The sequence below is a fragment of the Notechis scutatus genome, chromosome 4, assembly GCF_049901735.1.
Source record: "Notechis scutatus isolate UNSWTSFEM ecotype Mainland chromosome 4, rNotScu1.2, whole genome shotgun sequence".
NCBI classification, from domain to species: domain Eukaryota; kingdom Metazoa; phylum Chordata; class Lepidosauria; order Squamata; family Elapidae; genus Notechis; species Notechis scutatus.
The window spans coordinates 126,844,590-126,863,781 of record NC_142012.1 but is presented as its reverse complement, the minus strand read 5'-3'; the positions used below and the strand labels follow the sequence as shown (position 1 = coordinate 126,863,781).

Here is a 19,192-nt window from a genome sequence, read left to right as displayed (position 1 = left end):
AATGACTACATATCTATAGTTTTTCCTTGTTATTAGCCACCCTGTTCTGTGTTTCAAAGCACAGGCTAAACATCTATTTTTTTGTTGTGAAATGTTTTGTTTGTTCTTTGGGCTTTCCCTTTTTTTCCTAAAAAGATTGTCACTACCCCTAGGGCTACCAGATCTGGGCTATAGACACTTGATTTTGCAAAAACCATACTGAAAATTTTAGTATTTTACTATCATCTGGTTGTCATCCTTAATTTTGCAGCTCAGAACTTGTAATCTTTCCAGCAGAGTAAAATGGAATCTGCATTTGTAACCTTGTAATATATAGACTTGCAAATGCAAGTTGTCTTACATTCTTTCAAGAGGAATTTATTCACGTCAGTTTCTGGAATAACAGTTGTTCTCTGAGAATTCTAAAGGGTACCTTATTCTAGTACCTTTAAACACCAGAATATAATATGTCTTGATTTGAAGTTTTGTTACATACATGTTGCTTTCTTCATTTTCTGAATAGTGATTTGATTTGGTACTTGAATGTATATAGATTGTACGAATTATAACCATAAATACTGGTATAATATTGTAAAGAAACTCTAAAAAGTCATGTGAATGGAACATTGTGAAATCACTAGCTACTTATCTAGAGAGAACTTTTTCTATTCCTGTGCATAGAGATGATCTGGATTTGGCAGATCCTATCTGACCTCTTCCAGCTGTTATGAGTCATTCCCATGTGCCTCTCTTTTTTGCTCTGTCACTGGGTATTACAATGTGTTTCTCTATTCTTGTGGCCAAATGGGAGAAATCTGGCTGGTAATTCTGAGAACTATAGTTCCCCTACAAACAGCTATGTCTGTGTACATACTGGAATAGATTTGCATTCTAGAGTGTCACTGAATTTGAAGAGCTCCTTGTTAATAATAAATATATAAGGAAGCTTTTACAAGAGCTTTTCTTGTAAAAGCTTCCTTATATATTTATTATTAACAAGAAGCTCTTCAAACTCAGTGAATCTTTATTTATGCCAGGTCTCACACCCCCTGAGGCACCCTGTGCTCCTCTTCCTGCTCCTCAGGGTCCCTGCAGGCCTTGGGTCTGCTTCCCACTCCACCAGGCTCCATACCCATGTCACTAATTATGCGCTTACCTTTCAAAGGCCTCTGGAGCTTGGGTTAGGAAAGGAGTGCAGGCTGCTCCGTTCCTGGGCCACATAGTGAGATCCTGAAACTAACCACGATTTTCAGAGCAGCCACAATTCAATGAGGCTATCCTAAGAATGGCAGCCACTCCTGGAACTGTGCCACACGGCCCAGGAACAGAGTGGCCTGCCCTCCTTCCCTAACCCATGCTCCAGAAATCTTGGAAAGGTAAGTGAGGAGGTTGTGGGCCCAGTGAGAAGCAGGCCCAAAGCCTACAGGAACCGGGGAGAGAGATAGGTAGGGACACTGTAGCATCCCTGCAATTCAAGGGTGAACAATTGCAGGTACCCTACAGCAGCTCTACCTTTGAAACTGGGTGTAAGTAGCTTTTGGGGGGGGGTCCACCATAACACTGAATAGTCGCTAAGCAAGTCCTTATTGTCAAGGATTTACATAATATAACTGGGTTGCGTTCTCAGTTAGATTCTGTACAATTTTTCAGTTAATGAATTATTATTGATACAAGATTGCCAGCATGGATAAGCTGCTAAACTTTATGTTTGTACCAGCTTCCTTACACTGCAGTTCTGTTTATTCATGAATTAGACCAGTGAATTGGAGAAAATGCATCAATTCAGGAGTAACGAACATGATCTACATGCAGGACCTGGCAAAATTGCTTTAATTTGACCAACTACATATTCTGTTCTTCAGCAAATGGTTTCAGAAGCTGGCCTACATGTTTAAAATATTCCAAGTCTTGACAACAGTTTTATATTGCTTACCAAGGCAATTCTTGTACAGATCATAGCAGTTCTATCAATTCTATAACTTAGTTTCTTACAAAATGCAGTTTCTTGTCCTCATCATATCAAGAAATAAACCATATTATTCTATTTCTATGGGCTTGTCATGGCAACTATGGCAGAAAATGAACTCCCTTAGTCAAGAACATTTTTATCATGCTGAGATGATAAAATTCTGAAACAAAGGTTGAGATGATTACATTCAGTGGCTTTGTGGCTGTAAGCCATTAACTTCAAAACTCCCTCTCTCCAAATATTGAGTATATATTGATACCACACCAGCAGTCCAGGTGTGTACCATTGCCTGAAAATTATCTTCCCAGCTCAGCCACCCTAGATCTTAGTAATGAGAGTATACTCAAGATTGCAAGCATACCTAATACTCCTATATCCTATGAGAACAACCCTGTGAGGTGGATTAGGGTGAGATTGACCCAAATTCACCCATCTGGCTTTCATGCTTAAGGCAAATCTAGAACTCCCTCTAGTGCCTTAACCACTAGACTATCTGCCACATTCCCTTGACTTTGCCTTTATCACATTCCAGCCCATGAATGAAACAGGCAGAAATCATCTTTAGCTGCTCTGATTTAAAATAGTTTTTTGTCCATTAAGCCAGCAGTGATCCATGACAATGTAATGGTGAGTATATTCTGGCACACTTTACTTTGGCTCTGGGCAATTTCCTTTGCTCTATTTTTTTAATCCTCCAAAAAGAAACTCCGATTTCAAAAGACTATAAAATTTAGTATTAAAACAACTTGTCATCTGATTGATGAGGTGAGTTGTCAGTAAAGCAAAAGAGGCTGCACTGGGCAGCTCTGACAAAATGGGCCTACTTTGATAGCAGAAACAAGCTCACCCAGAAGCTAATTGCATGAAAGGTGGGAGATTGGCTATTTGATAAGCTTGTTTTGAGGCAGGCTGAGCCCTCTTAAAAAATGCTAGGGTTAGATGCTATTGAGGCAGGATAGATATTGGCAATAGAGTCACTTTATGCAAATTAAATTTTCTGACAGCTCAAGAATGGGTAGATGGTGCTGTAACTTAACCAAGCCATTGAAGAAGGCACAACATTAAGATAGGGTGACTCATGATTTGTCTTGAAATAAGACATGGGTAGGAGATTTCAAGTCCTCCATTTGTTATGGGAAACATGCCAAAATGCACAAAGGGGATTAAATTGCCAATTGCCTCTAATTGTTTGTTTTTCTCACTTCATGAAAGTTTCTGTAGGTTGTCTAATATTAGGAACAAACTGGTATTCTGAGGGGAATCTAGAGATTCGATGTGTTAGCTCAGTCCCTCTATCCTACAGTAGTCTTTAGTCTCTGTACTGTGCTGTGAGTAATGACTTCATCATTGTGGCGAAGTCTTTGTTTACAGGCACGTTGAGCCAGAGAATATGACTCACTGAGGAATTGTTAAGTACTGTCCCAGCAAATAGTACTACATAGTTGGATGAATACACCCATTCTAACTATGGCCTGAAACAGTTTAGCAGTTGTGTAATCTTCTCCCACCCATCCCTGGGGCATTTAGGGAGTTTTAATTTTTTTTTAATTTCAGATGCTATATTAGTAAGCTACTGGGAAAAAGAATAAGCTTGGGAACAAACAGTTCTGTCAGATGCTTAACTTCCTGATTAAAAAAATATAATTATCAGTATCATTAGATTCTACTGTCCCCTAGTGAAAAAATATGAATTCTGCACAGAATAATAGTGAAATCAGTACTATCCATTATATGTAGTAAAAGTTGTAGCCAAAATTGTCTGTAGAACTTGATAAATTATTTTGTGGTTTTATCTGCTAAGGGTTTATAATTTGTCTGCACGTAAAGTGGAAATACAATTGAATCCATTGAATATAAGGATATGTTGAAATTTGGAAAAAATCTAACTAGAAGCAATAACTTTTGAATAAAATATCACTTTAAAATTTAATAGCATCTTTGGTTTTCTTTTTAAACTTCTCTGGTCTTGGGTTTCTCTTCAGACTAAGGGAAATAAAAAGTTCTGTATTACTCTCCCATAAATTATTTATTTTTAATAGCCTACCTTAGAAAAGCTGTAGGTTCTTAGTTGTTTGTGGGGAAGTTGGGACAAAACATTTATCTGATGGATCTCCTCTGTCAGTAGGCCCTAGTGCAGTGGTCACCAACCGGTGGGCTGCAGCCCACTGGTGGTCCGCGAGAAAATTTTGGTGGTCCGCAGAGAAATGTCACCCCCAGAGAACCTCCCAAAGCAATTAATCCAGGCTGCATGGGAACACAAGGCTGCGTCATCCACATCAGGGGTCCCCAACCGCCGGTCCGCGGACCGGTACCGGTCCGTGGAACAAGTCTTACCGGGCCGCTGGTTGCTGGGCGCCACCATCTTTTTTTGGTAAAAAAGTGCTTCCGGTGAGCTTTTCCGGGTAGAAAGCTCACCGGAAGCACTTTTTCATCAAAAAGATGGCGCATTTCGGTGAGCTTTTCCGGGTAGAAAGCCATTTCTACCCGAAAAAGCTCACCGAAGCGCTGGCACCGCTCATCTTTTGATGAAAAAGTGCTTCCGGTGAGGTCACCGGAAGCACTTTTTCGTCAAAAAAAGATGGCGGCGCCCAGTTGATGCCAGTACCGGGCCGCGGCACCCAGCTGATGCTGGTACCGGGCCGTGGCGTCAAAAAGGTTGGGGATCACTGGTCCACATGGCCTGCGGGAACCCTCCCCGCCCACTCACTCCTTACCTGGCAAACTTGCCTGCTAAGTTGCTATTTTTCCTTTTTTTTTCCCGATCATCAGCTGTTCTGCTGTGTTGGGAGATTTAGATTAGCTAGAAAGCAGGAAACCATTGAATTTCTTGCTTTCTAGCTAATCTTTAGATCTTCGGCCCTGCTTAAAACCTTCCTTAGGACTGAAGCTTCTATTATTCAGTGCAGACTCAGGTAGCCAATGGCAGATAGATCTCTGAATGAATCTGTGATTCTGTGAGCAACTCAATCTGCCTGCCTGCTTTGCCTGATTTTGGGTAAAAGTTGCTCTTTTTTAATAAAAAATTCAATATTTACATTAAAAATTCAATATTTACATAAATATTTATAATATTTACATACAAGCCATGCCCAGCCAGTCACATGACCACCAAGCCACGCCCACAAATTAGGCCACGACCACAGAACAGGTTGTTAAGAAATTTGAATTCTACCCCTGCCTGTGTGTGTGTGAGAGAGAGAGAGAGAGAGAGAGAGAGAGTTTAGATCAGATCTCTCTCTCTCCTCCCACCAACGTCAGCAAGCCACCGTCAGTCAAAATTCATATTAGTGGTCCCCGGGATTTAAAATTATGAGTTTGGTGGTCCCTGAGGTCCAAAAGGTTGGCAACCCCTGCCCTAGTGGATTTACCAGACTGTAATGGCAATGTTTTAGCAGAATAGGGCTTTTAAAAAATTCCAAACAATGTCCTAGAGCAATGTTGCCATGAAGGCATTTATGGGAACTATTTTATGATGTTGGCTATATCACAGCTACCTGCTTGGAGTACTAAGCAGTTGCTCACAGATACCAATTACTACTGCCAACATTTGAGTGGAGAGAGTAAGGGAAATAACATTGCAGAAAAATGTTAACCTAATCTTCCCCAGTGTAGTGTTCTCTGTATGTATATGTCTACAGTTGCTATAGTTATGGGAGCTTTTAAATAAACATTTAAATAAGGGATGATCTAGCCACAAATCTTCTTTATCTACTTGGACCCTAAACATACACTTTCTGAATAAATGCAGAACTTTAATTTTGAATCTCCAATCTTAGACTTGGAGTTTAATTTTATTGATTAATTTTTTCTAAATAATTTCCCATTGTCTTTTTCCCCCTAGTTTCTTCTGATTTTCCATAAAGCTGCAGCTGGAGAACTTGAAGAAGACAGTGGATTGATGGCTTTAGCAAAGCTCTCTGAAATAGATGTGGCTCTTGAAGGAGTAAAAGGAGCCAAAAATTTTTTTGAAGCAAAGGTAAAAAAAGCATATGTAAGGTATCTTGGGTTTTTCTAAAAGTCGCTACAAATTGTTAAATGTGTAGAAAACAATGACACAAAATGAATTTTGTTCTTATTTAAATCAATTCAAATATTTGTCCTGTCCTTGAAATGTGGCCATTGTAATGCTACTCACAAATGTAGTGAATTTCTTTTCTCTGCACAAGCTGCGTACCTCTATAATGAGCTAAGCCCTACTGAATACAGTGTGTTTTACAATTGTTACAATGGTAATAATGATATTACTATTTTATACCTGAATTTTAGGTTCAAGCTTTGTCTTCAGCAAGCAAATTTGAAGCAGAAATAAAAGCAGAACAAGATGAGCGAAAACGTGAGGAAGAGGAAAGACGGCACCGCAGAGCAGCCTTCCGAGAACTCAAGTCAGCATTCAGTCAATAGTGGAAAAAATGTGTCACCAGAAATTGGTGTACATTCTTACAAGCTTTGTCTGTGATTAGACACCTACCTAAATGGAAACAGAAGTGATATGATAGCTCTTTTTCTTTTTTGTTTTTGAAGCTCCTGTTTATTAGGTGCTGGAGGATGTGCCACCAATGGTAGCATTCAGAAATTGCAAATGCTAGATGTAATTCCAGTAGGCCCTATACTCTTAATAATAATTGCTTAGAAGAATTAAGTATCCTAATAATGAAGTCCCATTAGCAAATGTTGAAACTCCTCATAAGTAAATTGAATACTGGCAATTTCATTTTTTGTCATTCTAAACAGTCCTGCATCAATAGTTATAAAATATTCTTTAGAATTTCTATATAATATATAATGCTATATAATGCTTAGCTCTGCTTTACTTTCACAATAAGACCTTGCTTCTCAGATAAGCTGGAATGCTCTAATTCCAAGTGTTCTGTATATTAGAAAACAAGTTTCTGATGGTGGTACTGGGGACAATGGGATAAAGGAAATTTTTAGTTATTAGATTTTTCCTGCAATCCAAAAATATTCTTATCTGAATGACAGTTACATTTTTTCATTCTGCTGATTCAACTTCTCTCCCAAGTTAGACTTAAATACCTCTAAATTTTTCCATGACAGTCATGAGAAAATGTTTAAGGGGCACCACAGGCTACAGCTGGAAAGAGGAGATGGAAAATCCAAACTGCACAAGTGAAATTCCATGTGTACTTTTCTGAATCTAAACTGCTATTTAACAGTGCTGAGTACATATCAAAGATACAACATTCACCATTCATTTTTTCCTCTTTTCTTGGTAACAAAGCAAGTAACAGTTCTGATCTTAGGTCTTCTGCCTTAGTTCTGTATTTTTGTGGTCACATTCTTTTATATGATTTGCATGGGACCAGAACCTTTTTTCCCTTTTATTTCTGTGTATTTTAGTCATTGAGTTTTAACGTTACGAAATTTCTATCAATAAGAGATTAAGGGAGCAGTATAGTTTAGGGTACATTAGCTTTCCACTCTGGAAATCCTCATACTACTTGTGGATCATTATTGAGAATTAAACTCCTTTTTGCAGAGTTATCACTTTCATAAGATGTTGAAATTATTTGCCAGTTCCAACAGTTTGCAAGAAAAACTAGATTTCAAAGCAGAACCTGTAATATAGTTCAACAAGATTCTATTGTATACAGAATTTACACGTGTATATGTCTACATACATAGAGAAGAAAAATGCTTGCTGCTTTACTAATCTTGCCATGAGATTGCCAACAAATATATTCTCTATTTCTTTGTTTTCACATTTAGCTTTTTATACTGTGATACTAAACTGTGAGTGCAGAATAATAAAAAAGCAGCCTGTTGAATATATAGTAGTGGGTAAAAGAATTGCTAGTAATTAAAACTGTATTTGCAAATCCACAGATTATATTTGATAAAAATTGCATGTTTTAGTGAAAATATTTATAATAAATGTTTTTATACATCATAAAGTTTGATTTTTTTGTGTTACATATGTAAATAAATTTTTGAAAAACTAGTGGAGGTTAAATTTGAAATCGGTATCAAAGTAAAGTTTGCCTCCTTAAGGGAAAATGGGTTTACATTTATGCTCTGAAAAATATGAATCAATTATAATCAAGATGAAAACTAAAGTATATTTTTGGAATTCCCACTAACCCTTATCAATAACATAGAATTTTTGGAATTCCCACTAACCACTAATCAATAACGTAGAATTATTGGTATGATCACATGAATTTATCTGGTTTGAATCCCATAAAGGATACTTAATACTCATGAGCCCAAGACTGAATTGTTCTCATTTGCTTTTGATGTGTTCTGTCATTTAGTATTGGACTGTAATATCAACTATTTCCACTGTTTATAAAATTGCTTTGACATAATCTGAATGAGTATGTATTAGTACAACCCTGCTGAAGCTATTCTAAAACTAGCCTTCTTGATTTGGTTTACTCCAGACATAGCAGGCATCAAAATTTCAGAGATCCCTTTCTAGAAAGCTAACAAAGAGTTTTTGTTTTTGGATTTTTTTCTTTTAAAGTTTGATAGGGCCTTGTTTACTGAAAATGCCTTTGAGAAACCAGAGACAGGAAGGCAGTCTGAGGAAATATAAATGGCAAATTATTGCACATTTCATTGAAAGATGCTTAAACTGCTTTTCTCTGAGCTCCGCCTAGTGGATTATTTCTGTAAGTTTGAATTGGAAGTATTATTCTATGTAGAAATTTGTCATAAATACCAGCCAATAAATGGAATGGGAGAAACAATTAGAGCAAATGAAATTCCTCTTTGTTTTTGCAAGCTATATTTTTCTTTTGCTGAAACTTTAAATAGGGCTTCAAATTTCCTTATATTTGACTATGCAGTAATATCAGTATTTATTTACAGAATTTGTGTCCTATTGCATAAGCAATTAATTAAAAAAAAACCGGTGCTTACATCTTATTCTATATCATGCTCATTTTTCTGATTATTTATCTTTTTGTTTAAGTAAAAAACATTCACAGAGTTATATTTGAGAGTTTTTTAGCAATTAATTTTAGTCAGTTGGGAAGGTGTAAAGTGGCAGTTGAGGAGAGGGAAATACTGTAGATGGGTTCAGAGGTAGTATTCAGCAGGTTCTGACTAGTTCTGGAGAACTGGTAGCGGAAATTTTAAGTGGTTTGGAGAACTGGCAAATACCACTTCTGACTGGCCCCACCCCCATCTATTCTCTGACTCCTGAGTCCCAGCTGATTGGAGTCCCAGCTGATCAGCTGGGTCTTCTTTTGTTGCCCTGCACAGGAGTATGGAGCTGGAAAGCAGGTTAGTGGGGTGGGAATGGAGATTTTACAGTATCCTTCCCCTGCCACGCCCACCAAGCCACGCCCACAGAACCGGTAGTAACATTTTTTTAATCCCGCCACTGGATTGGTTGCTACTGGTATGCATCAGAGATACAATTACTTCTTGGAAAGTGAGCTTTGAATGTACAAATTCTTACCATTTTAAATACCAGGCATAATGAAGAGGTGAGAAATTTTTTTTTCATACTTTGAGGTGAGAAAAAATTGTTTAACAGAGGATAGAAGTCCCTGATATTTATATTCAACTTTATTTAATTTTATCCCACTTTTATTCCTTTATAAGTAATTATAGGTGGTGAACATACCTAATGCTTCTTCCTCCTATTTTCCCCACAATAATAATCCTGTGAAATAGGTTGGCTGAGAAAGCGCGAGTGGCCCAAAGTCATCCAGTCATCTTACATGCCTAAGGGGAGAATAGAACTCACAGTCTGCTGATTTCTAGGTGGCATCTTAACCACTATATCATACTATTATTTATAATTATTTATAGCCATATGAGAGCTCAGAGTCAGTGCAGGGTAGCAATTAACATATATCACATGACCTAAAATGGACACCTAACATCAAAAATGTCATCAAAAAAGCACAACAAAGAATGTTCTTTCTGTGCCAGCTCAGAAAGCTCAAACTGCCCAAGGAGCTGCTGATAACAGTTCTACAGAGGAATTATTGAGTCTATCGTCTACACCTCTATAACTGTCTGGTTTGGTTCTGTAACCCAGAATGTATCTTTTCTTTTCTGTACACTGAGAGTATTTGCACCAAGACAAATTCCTTGTGTCCAACCACACTTGGCCAATAAAAGAATTCTTCTTCTTAAACTAAGGTCAGGGAGTATCAGGTTTAATCCTATCACAAAAGTTCACTGATAACTTTGGGCCAATCAAACATTCTCGGCCCATCCTCAAATGTTAAAAATGGGAGAAGGGAATGCTGTGTTTATTCTAAGAGATCCTGGAGGAAAGATGATAGTAACATTTAACAATTTTTGACAGCCAATGTAACGTAGTCATTCAGGAACTGGATTGGCACCATAACACCAGGTTCACCTGCAGCTACAGAAACTTAGTGTTTTGTACCCTGCCAATCTCAAAGTGTTATTGGTGTACAGAAAAAGGGGAAAAGGGAATAATATATGTGCTGCTTTGAGCTCCTAAAAACTGAAGAAATAAATACAGTATATGAATATCCATATAAATGGCAAATACTTTTTAAATAGTGTTTGGTCCCATTTCTGATTTTTAAAAATTGAATATACTTATCACTGTAAGCAGGGCTTATATGGAAAATGAAGAATACCATCCTTACCAAATTGCATCTGTCTATGCATTTCAAATAAAATGAAAGACATGCTATTGATAGATCAAAGAAAGAAAAAGAACACAAATCTTAAAATACAAGTAACATTTAGCTCCTGTTATCAGTAGAGATTTATACTCTATTTGCAACAAATTAGGCAGAATTTGATTGCAATTAATTAAAACTCTTGCATTATTTAGACTAGATGACAGCAATCATGTATCCTTCAGAGATTGCTTTGTTCATTTATTATTCATTCTTGACTTTAAAAAAAACAACAAGTTTTATTTCAGTTTTCCACATTTTAAAAACATCTCTTTTTAGTGAACAGTATGATTACAGGTTTCCACATTTACATACCAATATGACCATAGTTACATATTCAGTTTTTATATTCAACTTATCTTAACAATGCTTTTATATATTTTCTATTTTATTGTATTATTCCAAATGCTTGCCTCTTATTTAATTCATCAGTATTTCTGATATCTTCATAATTATTATACTTTAATACTTTTAACTGTCACATTTGCATATTTCATCTTAAATTCTAATTTGATACAATCTTTCTAAGAAATAGTTGTCCCACCAAAATTATCAATTTAAGTGTGCCACCTCTAAGTATTACATATTGATCAATTATCTCCCCTTTTAAATCCCATTAATCATTTAACTTTTTATTACCCAAAAAATTGAAATTAATAATCCCTTTAAAACTACATAGCATATATAAATCAGATTCTGCATGGTTTTTCCCCTTTTTAATTTCATAAGACTTATTTACAATTTCAAAAAAGAGAACATATTAATCTATTCATTTAATCCTGAATTCTGATGTTAATTCCATTTCAGCTCTCCCCCTTTATCATTTCAGTTATTTCAATATATTTAATACACATATTCCATTAATTATTCCATTCATCTTTATACATTTAAACAAAGGAGCCTGCATTCCAATACTAGAAAATGTCTACTTCATTACAGCCTGCCTCATATTTCAATTATTTCAGTATATTTAGTAAACATATTCCATTAATTATTCCAATTTATCTCTATACATATAAGAGCTAACATTCCAATATCAAAAGGTATTTGTTTTTCATCTTAATCTATATATCCCTATTTCCTACAATATTCATAACTTTAAGTATGTTTATGCTACCTTGCAGAATCCCCTTTTTGAATATTAATCAGCCAGTCTCTATGCCTTCTAAATAAGCAGTTTCTTTTCATTTTTTTACAATTCCCATATTTCTTTGTTTCCAGATCCTGTTTCTTATCCCTTCTCTTCCCTTTCATTTTCCCCTTTCTTCTTCTACTCCAGTTTTTATCTCCATTCCTATTTATATCTTCTTTCCACCCTTCAAATTTCTGCTGTTTCTTTTTACCTTTTTTAATTTTTCGGATATTTCCCTCTTTATTTAACTTCTTACATCTCATATTTTTATTTCCCACTCTTTTCCTCCTCCTTTCCAAAATTCTTTGTTCCTGATGATAGTTAAAAATGGCCTCTTCTGTAGTCAGCTCCACCTCTTCTGTCTTTTGTCTTTGTTCATATTCTGCAATCACGTTTTCCATAAATTTTAAAGCAAAGCCCAACAATTCACCTTGCTCTTGTAATGTTTTTTACATTCCATTTTTAATTCCAGAAGAGATATTGCCATTTTACACATTTTTGTCTAATAATTTAATCCAAATAGTGTCTATGAGATTAGTTTCCAACAGTCAGCTTTTGTTTTATTCCTCCCAACTTTTTGGTTCACAACTAATCCAATACCAAATCTATGTCAAAATCAACAATTAATCCCAGGGCAGAATCTTCATGCTTCCTTGTTTCAATGATTCAATTTTTCAAAGTTCTTGTTTTATTGTATCAATATTCCTTACAGTTTTTAAGAAACAGAGTCTTTTAGGGAAAAAAAATTAAATTTAACCATTAGATGGCACTCTTTATTATAACAAATCTTCACCCCTTTTTTTTTAATTTAGCTATTCGGCTTTTTAAACCACAATCTTCTGGGAGCTTCCGGTTTGGGCTTCTTTAGCGACGGACTGAATTCTGCGATCGTGTGCGGTTTCAATCCGTGCTTGCTGTTGGAGCACCCCGATCCTTTGGATTCAGGGCTGAAGCCACCCCGTAGAGGTGGTGAAGAGGGGAGAGACCACCAGCTGAGTCAAGGGGAGCCACATCTCTCCTCCTTGGCTTGGCATTATTTCCCTTTCCCAAAGGCAGTTGCAGCGGTGGTCAGAAACAGCCACATCAAAGAAGAACCTGACCAGACAAGATTGAGCAGGAAGGAAGACAAAGGGAGAGAGCTTGACAGACTGGGCTAAGCTATTTATGCAAGGTACCCTGGAACTAAAATTATTAAAGAGCGTTATTCCTAAAAGAAGATTTTTAAAGCGGCGGAGAGGGGAAAAGGAAAAAAAAATATTTCTCACATTGATAGCTGAAATTGGCTTTGAAAGTTAAAAAAGAAGAGACTTGTGTTGATTTACTTTGACACTAACAGGTAATCCTAAACTGAAATTAAAGTGTCAAAGGGAAAATAAAGATTTTTTTTGGACATTCTAAAGTCCTCAAAAGGAGGAAAATGGAGAGAAAAAGAAAGGATGGACTTGGAAATAACAGAGAATATCACCTGGAAATAAAAAGAATTAATTGTGAAACTTTAAAAAGATTTCCAAAGGATATACTGTAACTGAAACTTTGCTACAATATAACAGAGCCCCTGGAAAGGAAAAGTGGAAGAAGCAAGAAGAAAGAGCTCTGGATTACTTGGTGATTTTTGGAATTTTGGGTGTTGGATTTTTAGTGGTTTGAATTAAAATCAATTGGGTGGTTGTTTAAAAGTGTTTAAAATGGCAGTACTCCTTGAGGAATTAAAAATGGAACTTAAAAAAATGAAAGAAGAGTCATAAGAGGGAAAAGGATCCTTTGGCTTCGCGCTTCAATTTTTAGAAATGGAGATTTTGAACTATGAAAAACAACAAGAAATGCTTGAAGAACAAGAAGGGTTGGACGAAGAAGAAGCCGTCTTTAACGACCAAACAGTGCAATGTGGGGTAAAATGGAAAAAGGGGGAAAAGGAGTTAAAAGTTTAAGCCTTGGGGAAACAACTAAGAAAAACAATAGTTTGAAAAGTAAATATAACATTAGGAAGAAGCAGAAAAGAGAATCAGAGACAGAGGGACAAAAAGGGTGGAGAGAAAAAGAGGGGAAAGATAAAAAGGAAAAGAAGTTATAAGGGACAGAAACAGGAAATAAAGAAATGGGATACAAGGATTAAAGGTATTAGCTTACTTAAAAGAGAGATAATGGTTAAAATATAAATTAAAAGAGAGGATTCTGCAAGGGTACAAGAGATAGTGTTGTTATATTAGAAATAGTAATGAGCTAGAAAATATGAAACATGATTAAAGTGAAAGATAAAACTGATATTGTGATGTAATGGAATGCTTACTAGGAAGTAAGAGGAATGAATGAAAATAATGTAATTGTTTTTAAGGATTTGTAAAACACAATTGAAGAGAAATGTGAAAGATTTATAATGAAATCAATATCAATTGTCAGGATGAATTTGAATGGATTAATCATTTTATTCATTATTTTTATATATATTTTCTTTTTTTAGAATTAAGTGTGTATTGTTAAGGAAAAGTACCAAGCGGAATTCGGTTGATAAGAGTTATATGATATAAAATAGATATTAGAAATTGAATGTTATAATTGCATAATGTATAAATTAAATGTTTAATGAGATTTGAAAGGATAATTGTAAAATATAAAGGTGACACACTCTATTAGGGGGAACCTTGCTTTTTAATGCCTGGAAGGGGAAGGAATTTTCTTCTTTCTCTTCCCTTTCGGGATGATGATGGAAAAGAATCTATGAAATTATAAATAGGACAGACAAAAGTACAAGTATAATGACTAGAAAGATATAGAAATTTAGAAAAAGATATGTAATTGAATTAGAAAGGAATGAGATAATTATAAAATAAGGCTGAGGAAAGTAAGGGAAGAGAAGAATTATTGAAAAATTGATAAAATAGTGATATGAAATTGAATACAAAGATGAATATGTAACTGAGATTATGTCTGTATGGAGATGTAATAACCTGGAATCATGCTGCTCTCAAAAAAAGATGTTTTATTTTTATTATGTTTTGTGAAAACCCAATAAAACTTTTACTAAAAAAAATCTTCCAATAAAAAAGTCAAATCCAATTGGTATTAAGTTTTCCCTTTAACAGTCTCAAGTTCAGCTTTATTAGTGCCTATGTAAAATCAGAATATATTTATCCAAATTAATTAAATGGTTTCTTCTTCCAGCTTCTACCTTTCTCGGTTCAAAGCCCCACCGCTGTCAGAGACAATTCACCCCTTTTTTTCTCCTTCCTCTTCACCGCTTTAAATCCTTTCTTAAAAATTCTTAAAGATTAATCCTGGGGTACCTTTCATTTAATTATAGTGTCCCGTTTCTCCTGCTGTCCGCTTCTTTCTCTCTCCTGCACAATCTTATTCCAGCTTATACTTCCCCTTCAGGGTGGCCATTTTAGACCACTGCTTCAGACGTCTTTGGAGGGAGCATTTGCCAAGCCAGGGAGGGGATTTGCGACTCCCCTCTACCAGGCTGACAGTCTCTCCTTCCTCCACCGCCCCTACAAGGCGGCTTCTGCCCCAGATCTAGATGATCGGGGCTCTCTGATAAAGAAGCACGGACCATAGCCACAAACGATCACGGTCAGCAGTCCGTCTTCGGGGAAGTCCAAAACCGGAAGCCTTCATTCTTGACTTCTGACGAATGTATCTTTTCTTTTATGTATACTGAGAGCATTTGCACCAAGACAAATTCCTTGTGTGTCCAGTCACACTTGGCTAATAAAGAATTCTATTCTATTTATTTAGTTGGGATTACAGGTAATCCTTGATTTAAAACTACAATTAAACCCAAAAATTCCATCGCTAAGCAAGATGGTTAAGTGAGTTTTGCTACATTTTATGATCTTTCCTGCCACAATTGTTAAGGGAATCATTGCACTTTTTAAGTTAGTAATGTTTGTTCAGTGATTTTGGTTTCCCCATTGACTTTGCTTATTGGAAGTTCACAAAAGATGATCATATGACTCTAGGACACTGGTCATAAATATGAGTCAGTTACCAAGTGCCTGAATTTTGATCACGTGACCATGGGGATGCTGCAGTGGTTATAAAAATGGTTATAAAATGGTCATGTCTGATTTTTCAGAGCTGTTGTAGCTTCAATCAGTCATCAAACAAATGGTTGTAAGTCAAAGACTATCTGTATATACTACTCAAGTCTGAAAGGACTCTGATTTCTTCAAACAGTAAAAACACAGGCACTAATTTACAAATAGGACTGACCATATGGAACACACCTTTCAGTTTTGAAACTGCATCCAAATTGCTTGTTTTTACCTTCTCAGGCCCTATACAGCAAGTATGAAGCTACTTTCTTCCAGACATGACTGCATGGATAGAGAAGTTACCAGCAATGCTTTCTCTGCAAATTGTGAATTACAAGATTAGAGAAATGTTGAGGCTTTTGTAACATAGCAGTCTTTGGAATTCTTATTATGCCTAATTTTCTTTCTTTTTTCCCTAGACTTTAAAAACATTCTAAATTGGGAAAGGATTATTTTTTGCTATGAACAGCCCATTAAACAAGCACATATTAAGATGGTTGAGCTAAGAATTTTTACTAGAAAAGGATACAGTATTAATTGAAAAAATAGTAAAAAAAATAGCGATGGGAATTTAATTTTTATTTCAGGTCTAATACGTAGTCTATTGCAACATCAAGTTTTAGGTAGAAAGGAATATCCATTATATAGTACTAGAGATTGTAATGTTGAAGTATTTCAGTAACAGACTGGGTTCAACCGTTCATACATAGCAAATCATTTGGTTTTGACATAGCATACTAGTTGAATTCAGCTATTATATCTTATAAACTAAGATTCATTGATTAATGCAATTATGAATTCAGACCACAAAGCTGAACTTTATCCAAGCCATGGTTACTCAAACCATGGTTTTATTTGTCAAATTTATATGGCCACCCATCTCATAAACAAGTGATTCTGGGCAACATACAGCAATGGTGAAAGACAACATTAACAATTATTAAAAGCTTTAAAATAAAACAGGAAAAATATATTTGAGCACAATGTGTGAACTTGGCATAATTAACGATAAATGTAATTTTGAATCCTATAATCTCTCTCTGAATCTATTTACTCCCTTCCTCTGCAGCTCAAAGCACAGTATAAGACTAGAGAGGACAGAAAAGCCACTCTTAATATGCAAACACGATGCAACATGGCAAATAAGATGCATGCTAGAAAAGGAATAGAGCTGTAACCCCAACGTTACTACACCGGGATTTGTAAAGGGAGCAACTTGGCAAAGGACAACGAAGAGTAAGATATGGGCAAATTGGGTGTAACCAACTTGCGTGTAACCAACTGAGTTCCTGACTCCATCTGACCTGAAATAAAATTATAGGCTGTTCTTGCTTGAAGACAGAAACTAAGCAAGAAGAACTAGATAGAAGTTTTACTGGAATGGATTACCAACATTCTGTGGAACCTTATAATTTGCAGGTGCCATGCAAATATGCAGGTCTCAATTACTGAATTGTTTTGGAAGTATCTAATGGTCTTTGCTATTGGAATCTGCCTTTTGCAATAAAATAAAGACTACGTAGTGTGCTGTGTGGGAATTCCTTGTCATTTGTTGAAAACAAACTACCTTATATCAAGTTTACGATGAAAATTAAATCTTAACACAACATAATAGAATTCAAAAAATACCAGACATACGCGACTTTCGTTTTTTAACAGCCTGATAGACGGGGGAGAATATCACACGGATCTTTAAAAAAACGCGACACAGCTAGGCTCTTCGGGAGAGGGAATTCTTCAATATGATCGCATTGCTAAACCACAGCGTCGGCTTTCTTGGTTTGACGTAGTGTATCATGTGAGCCAGTCCGCTATGAACCGAAGTCACCACTTATAGTTCAGGATTTTGGAGAGCGCGGCTGCGTCGTAAAAGGAGAGAGAGAGAGAGAGAGAGAAAGCTGGGCAATCTTCTACACCAGCGAGCGCCGCATTGGAAAGTTCTTCCTTGTTCCGCGAGCCGCTTCCTCTTACCCAGCTTATCGAAAGAGGGCGGGGCCACGGCAGTGAGGTCACATGACCTTGCGTGGTAGCACGGTAGCCATCTTGTGTTGCTGGTGCTGAGGTTTGGCTTTGGATCCGAGAGGCTCTGCGTTCGCGACCTCAGGTAAACCGGCTGTTAGTGGGCTTGCCTCTCCTCTTTCAGACGCGACTTCTTGCTGGGGTTCTTAGTTTTCTCTCCCTGGCCTGTGTTTGACTCACTGTCGTGGGTTTTTTGCCCTGAACACACCTAGGCCTCTCGCTGAGCACCGGCTTCCCATATGTCTCGTATCCGGGGAAGCGCCCGAAGACGGGCGAAATGGGCTTGAGACTGGCGTTGGGGTTTATTAGCTGTGGCATATGAGTTACTTAAGTAATTTGCAGGGTCCGGGTGAGCAAAACGAAGCTTCGGTAAGGGGACGGCTCACTTGGCACTGACAGATCGCCAAACAGAAAGGGGCTTCTCCCTCTCCATGCGGCATATCGATAACATTTCTAAGTCTGGCTGGCTGGCTGGATGAAACTGGGCTCTGCATTCACAGAGAAGCGTGTTTATATTCCCAATTGCTGTGTATCTTCTCTTTTAACTCGTAACACAGTTGTGCTATTTTCTTCAGTACGGGATTGGGTCTACACTTTTTTTAAAAAAGGAAAGCGCTCTTAACTTTCCAAGCACACATTTTACCAAACCCAAGAAGGAGGAACCGTTGACCAATTTGTCAACGGTTTGCGTAAGAATGGCGTTTAATATCTGAGTTAGGTAGTAGGGTGTACTTGTAAATAGATGGTTGTGTAGTGTTCAATAATGCACCAGCCTAGGTATTATAGAGAAACTGATAATGCTTGATAACTCCTACTGTTTAATGGTGATAATACAGCTCAGAAGAATGACAGGCAGTTATGCTTAATACTGTACACAGATATTGGAAATGTAAATCATTTAAGCAAATAGAGATTGTATTGATGAATTCTCAAAAGGGGAAAACAGGTTATTTATATGTTTAATATATGTATTTTATCTAGAATTTTATGAACTTAATAGATATTGTGAAAGAACTTGAATAAATTCCATATGCATATTTTCACAATGCAATAGAAATTACTTGTTCCTAGCTTGGCTAGGCTAAATTTGCCATACATTCTGCAAGAGATCAACTGGAAAATTATTCATTTCAATTAGGTACTATATACCCAAACTAATATAAAATAGACATAGATGTAACTCAAACATCATATTAACTCTCTCCTAACTAAACTTTCATTGGTTGGGTTTACACAAAACCATGTCCTATACTTACAAAGTTCGGTGAATGGATTCACACAACACACTAAGATAGAAAAAAAGCAAATTATATTTTGGCTTAATATAGTATGTCAACTTAGTTGTGAATTGACAGCAAGGTATAGGTGTAAAATCATTATAGATTGAATAAATATGAAGGCTGTTGCTCCAATTTTCAATAGA

The 19,192-nt window shown here is 36.4% G+C and overlaps 2 protein-coding genes across 5 annotated transcripts in view; both read left to right on the top strand.

The window, feature by feature from the left end:
- EFHD1 (EF-hand domain family member D1) overlaps positions 1 to 7,860 on the top strand; it is a 47,638-nt gene extending 39,778 nt beyond the window's left edge. Inside the window, exons 3-4 of the mRNA XM_026685362.2 lie at positions 5,790 to 5,924; positions 6,215 to 7,860. Coding sequence (XP_026541147.1) covers positions 5,790 to 5,924; positions 6,215 to 6,349 — 270 coding nt within the window. The 3' untranslated portion in view covers positions 6,350 to 7,860. The remainder of the gene's footprint in view (positions 1 to 5,789; positions 5,925 to 6,214) is intronic.
- Positions 7,861 to 17,761: 9,901 nt separating this feature from the next.
- Positions 17,762 to 19,192, top strand: part of GIGYF2 (GRB10 interacting GYF protein 2) — a 97,140-nt gene continuing 95,709 nt past the window's right edge. For all 4 annotated transcript variants that reach the window (XM_026685045.2, XM_087964831.1, XM_026684976.2 and 1 more), the window contains exon 1: positions 17,762 to 17,854. The gene's annotated coding sequence lies outside the window, so the exon portion shown is untranslated. The remainder of the gene's footprint in view (positions 17,855 to 19,192) is intronic.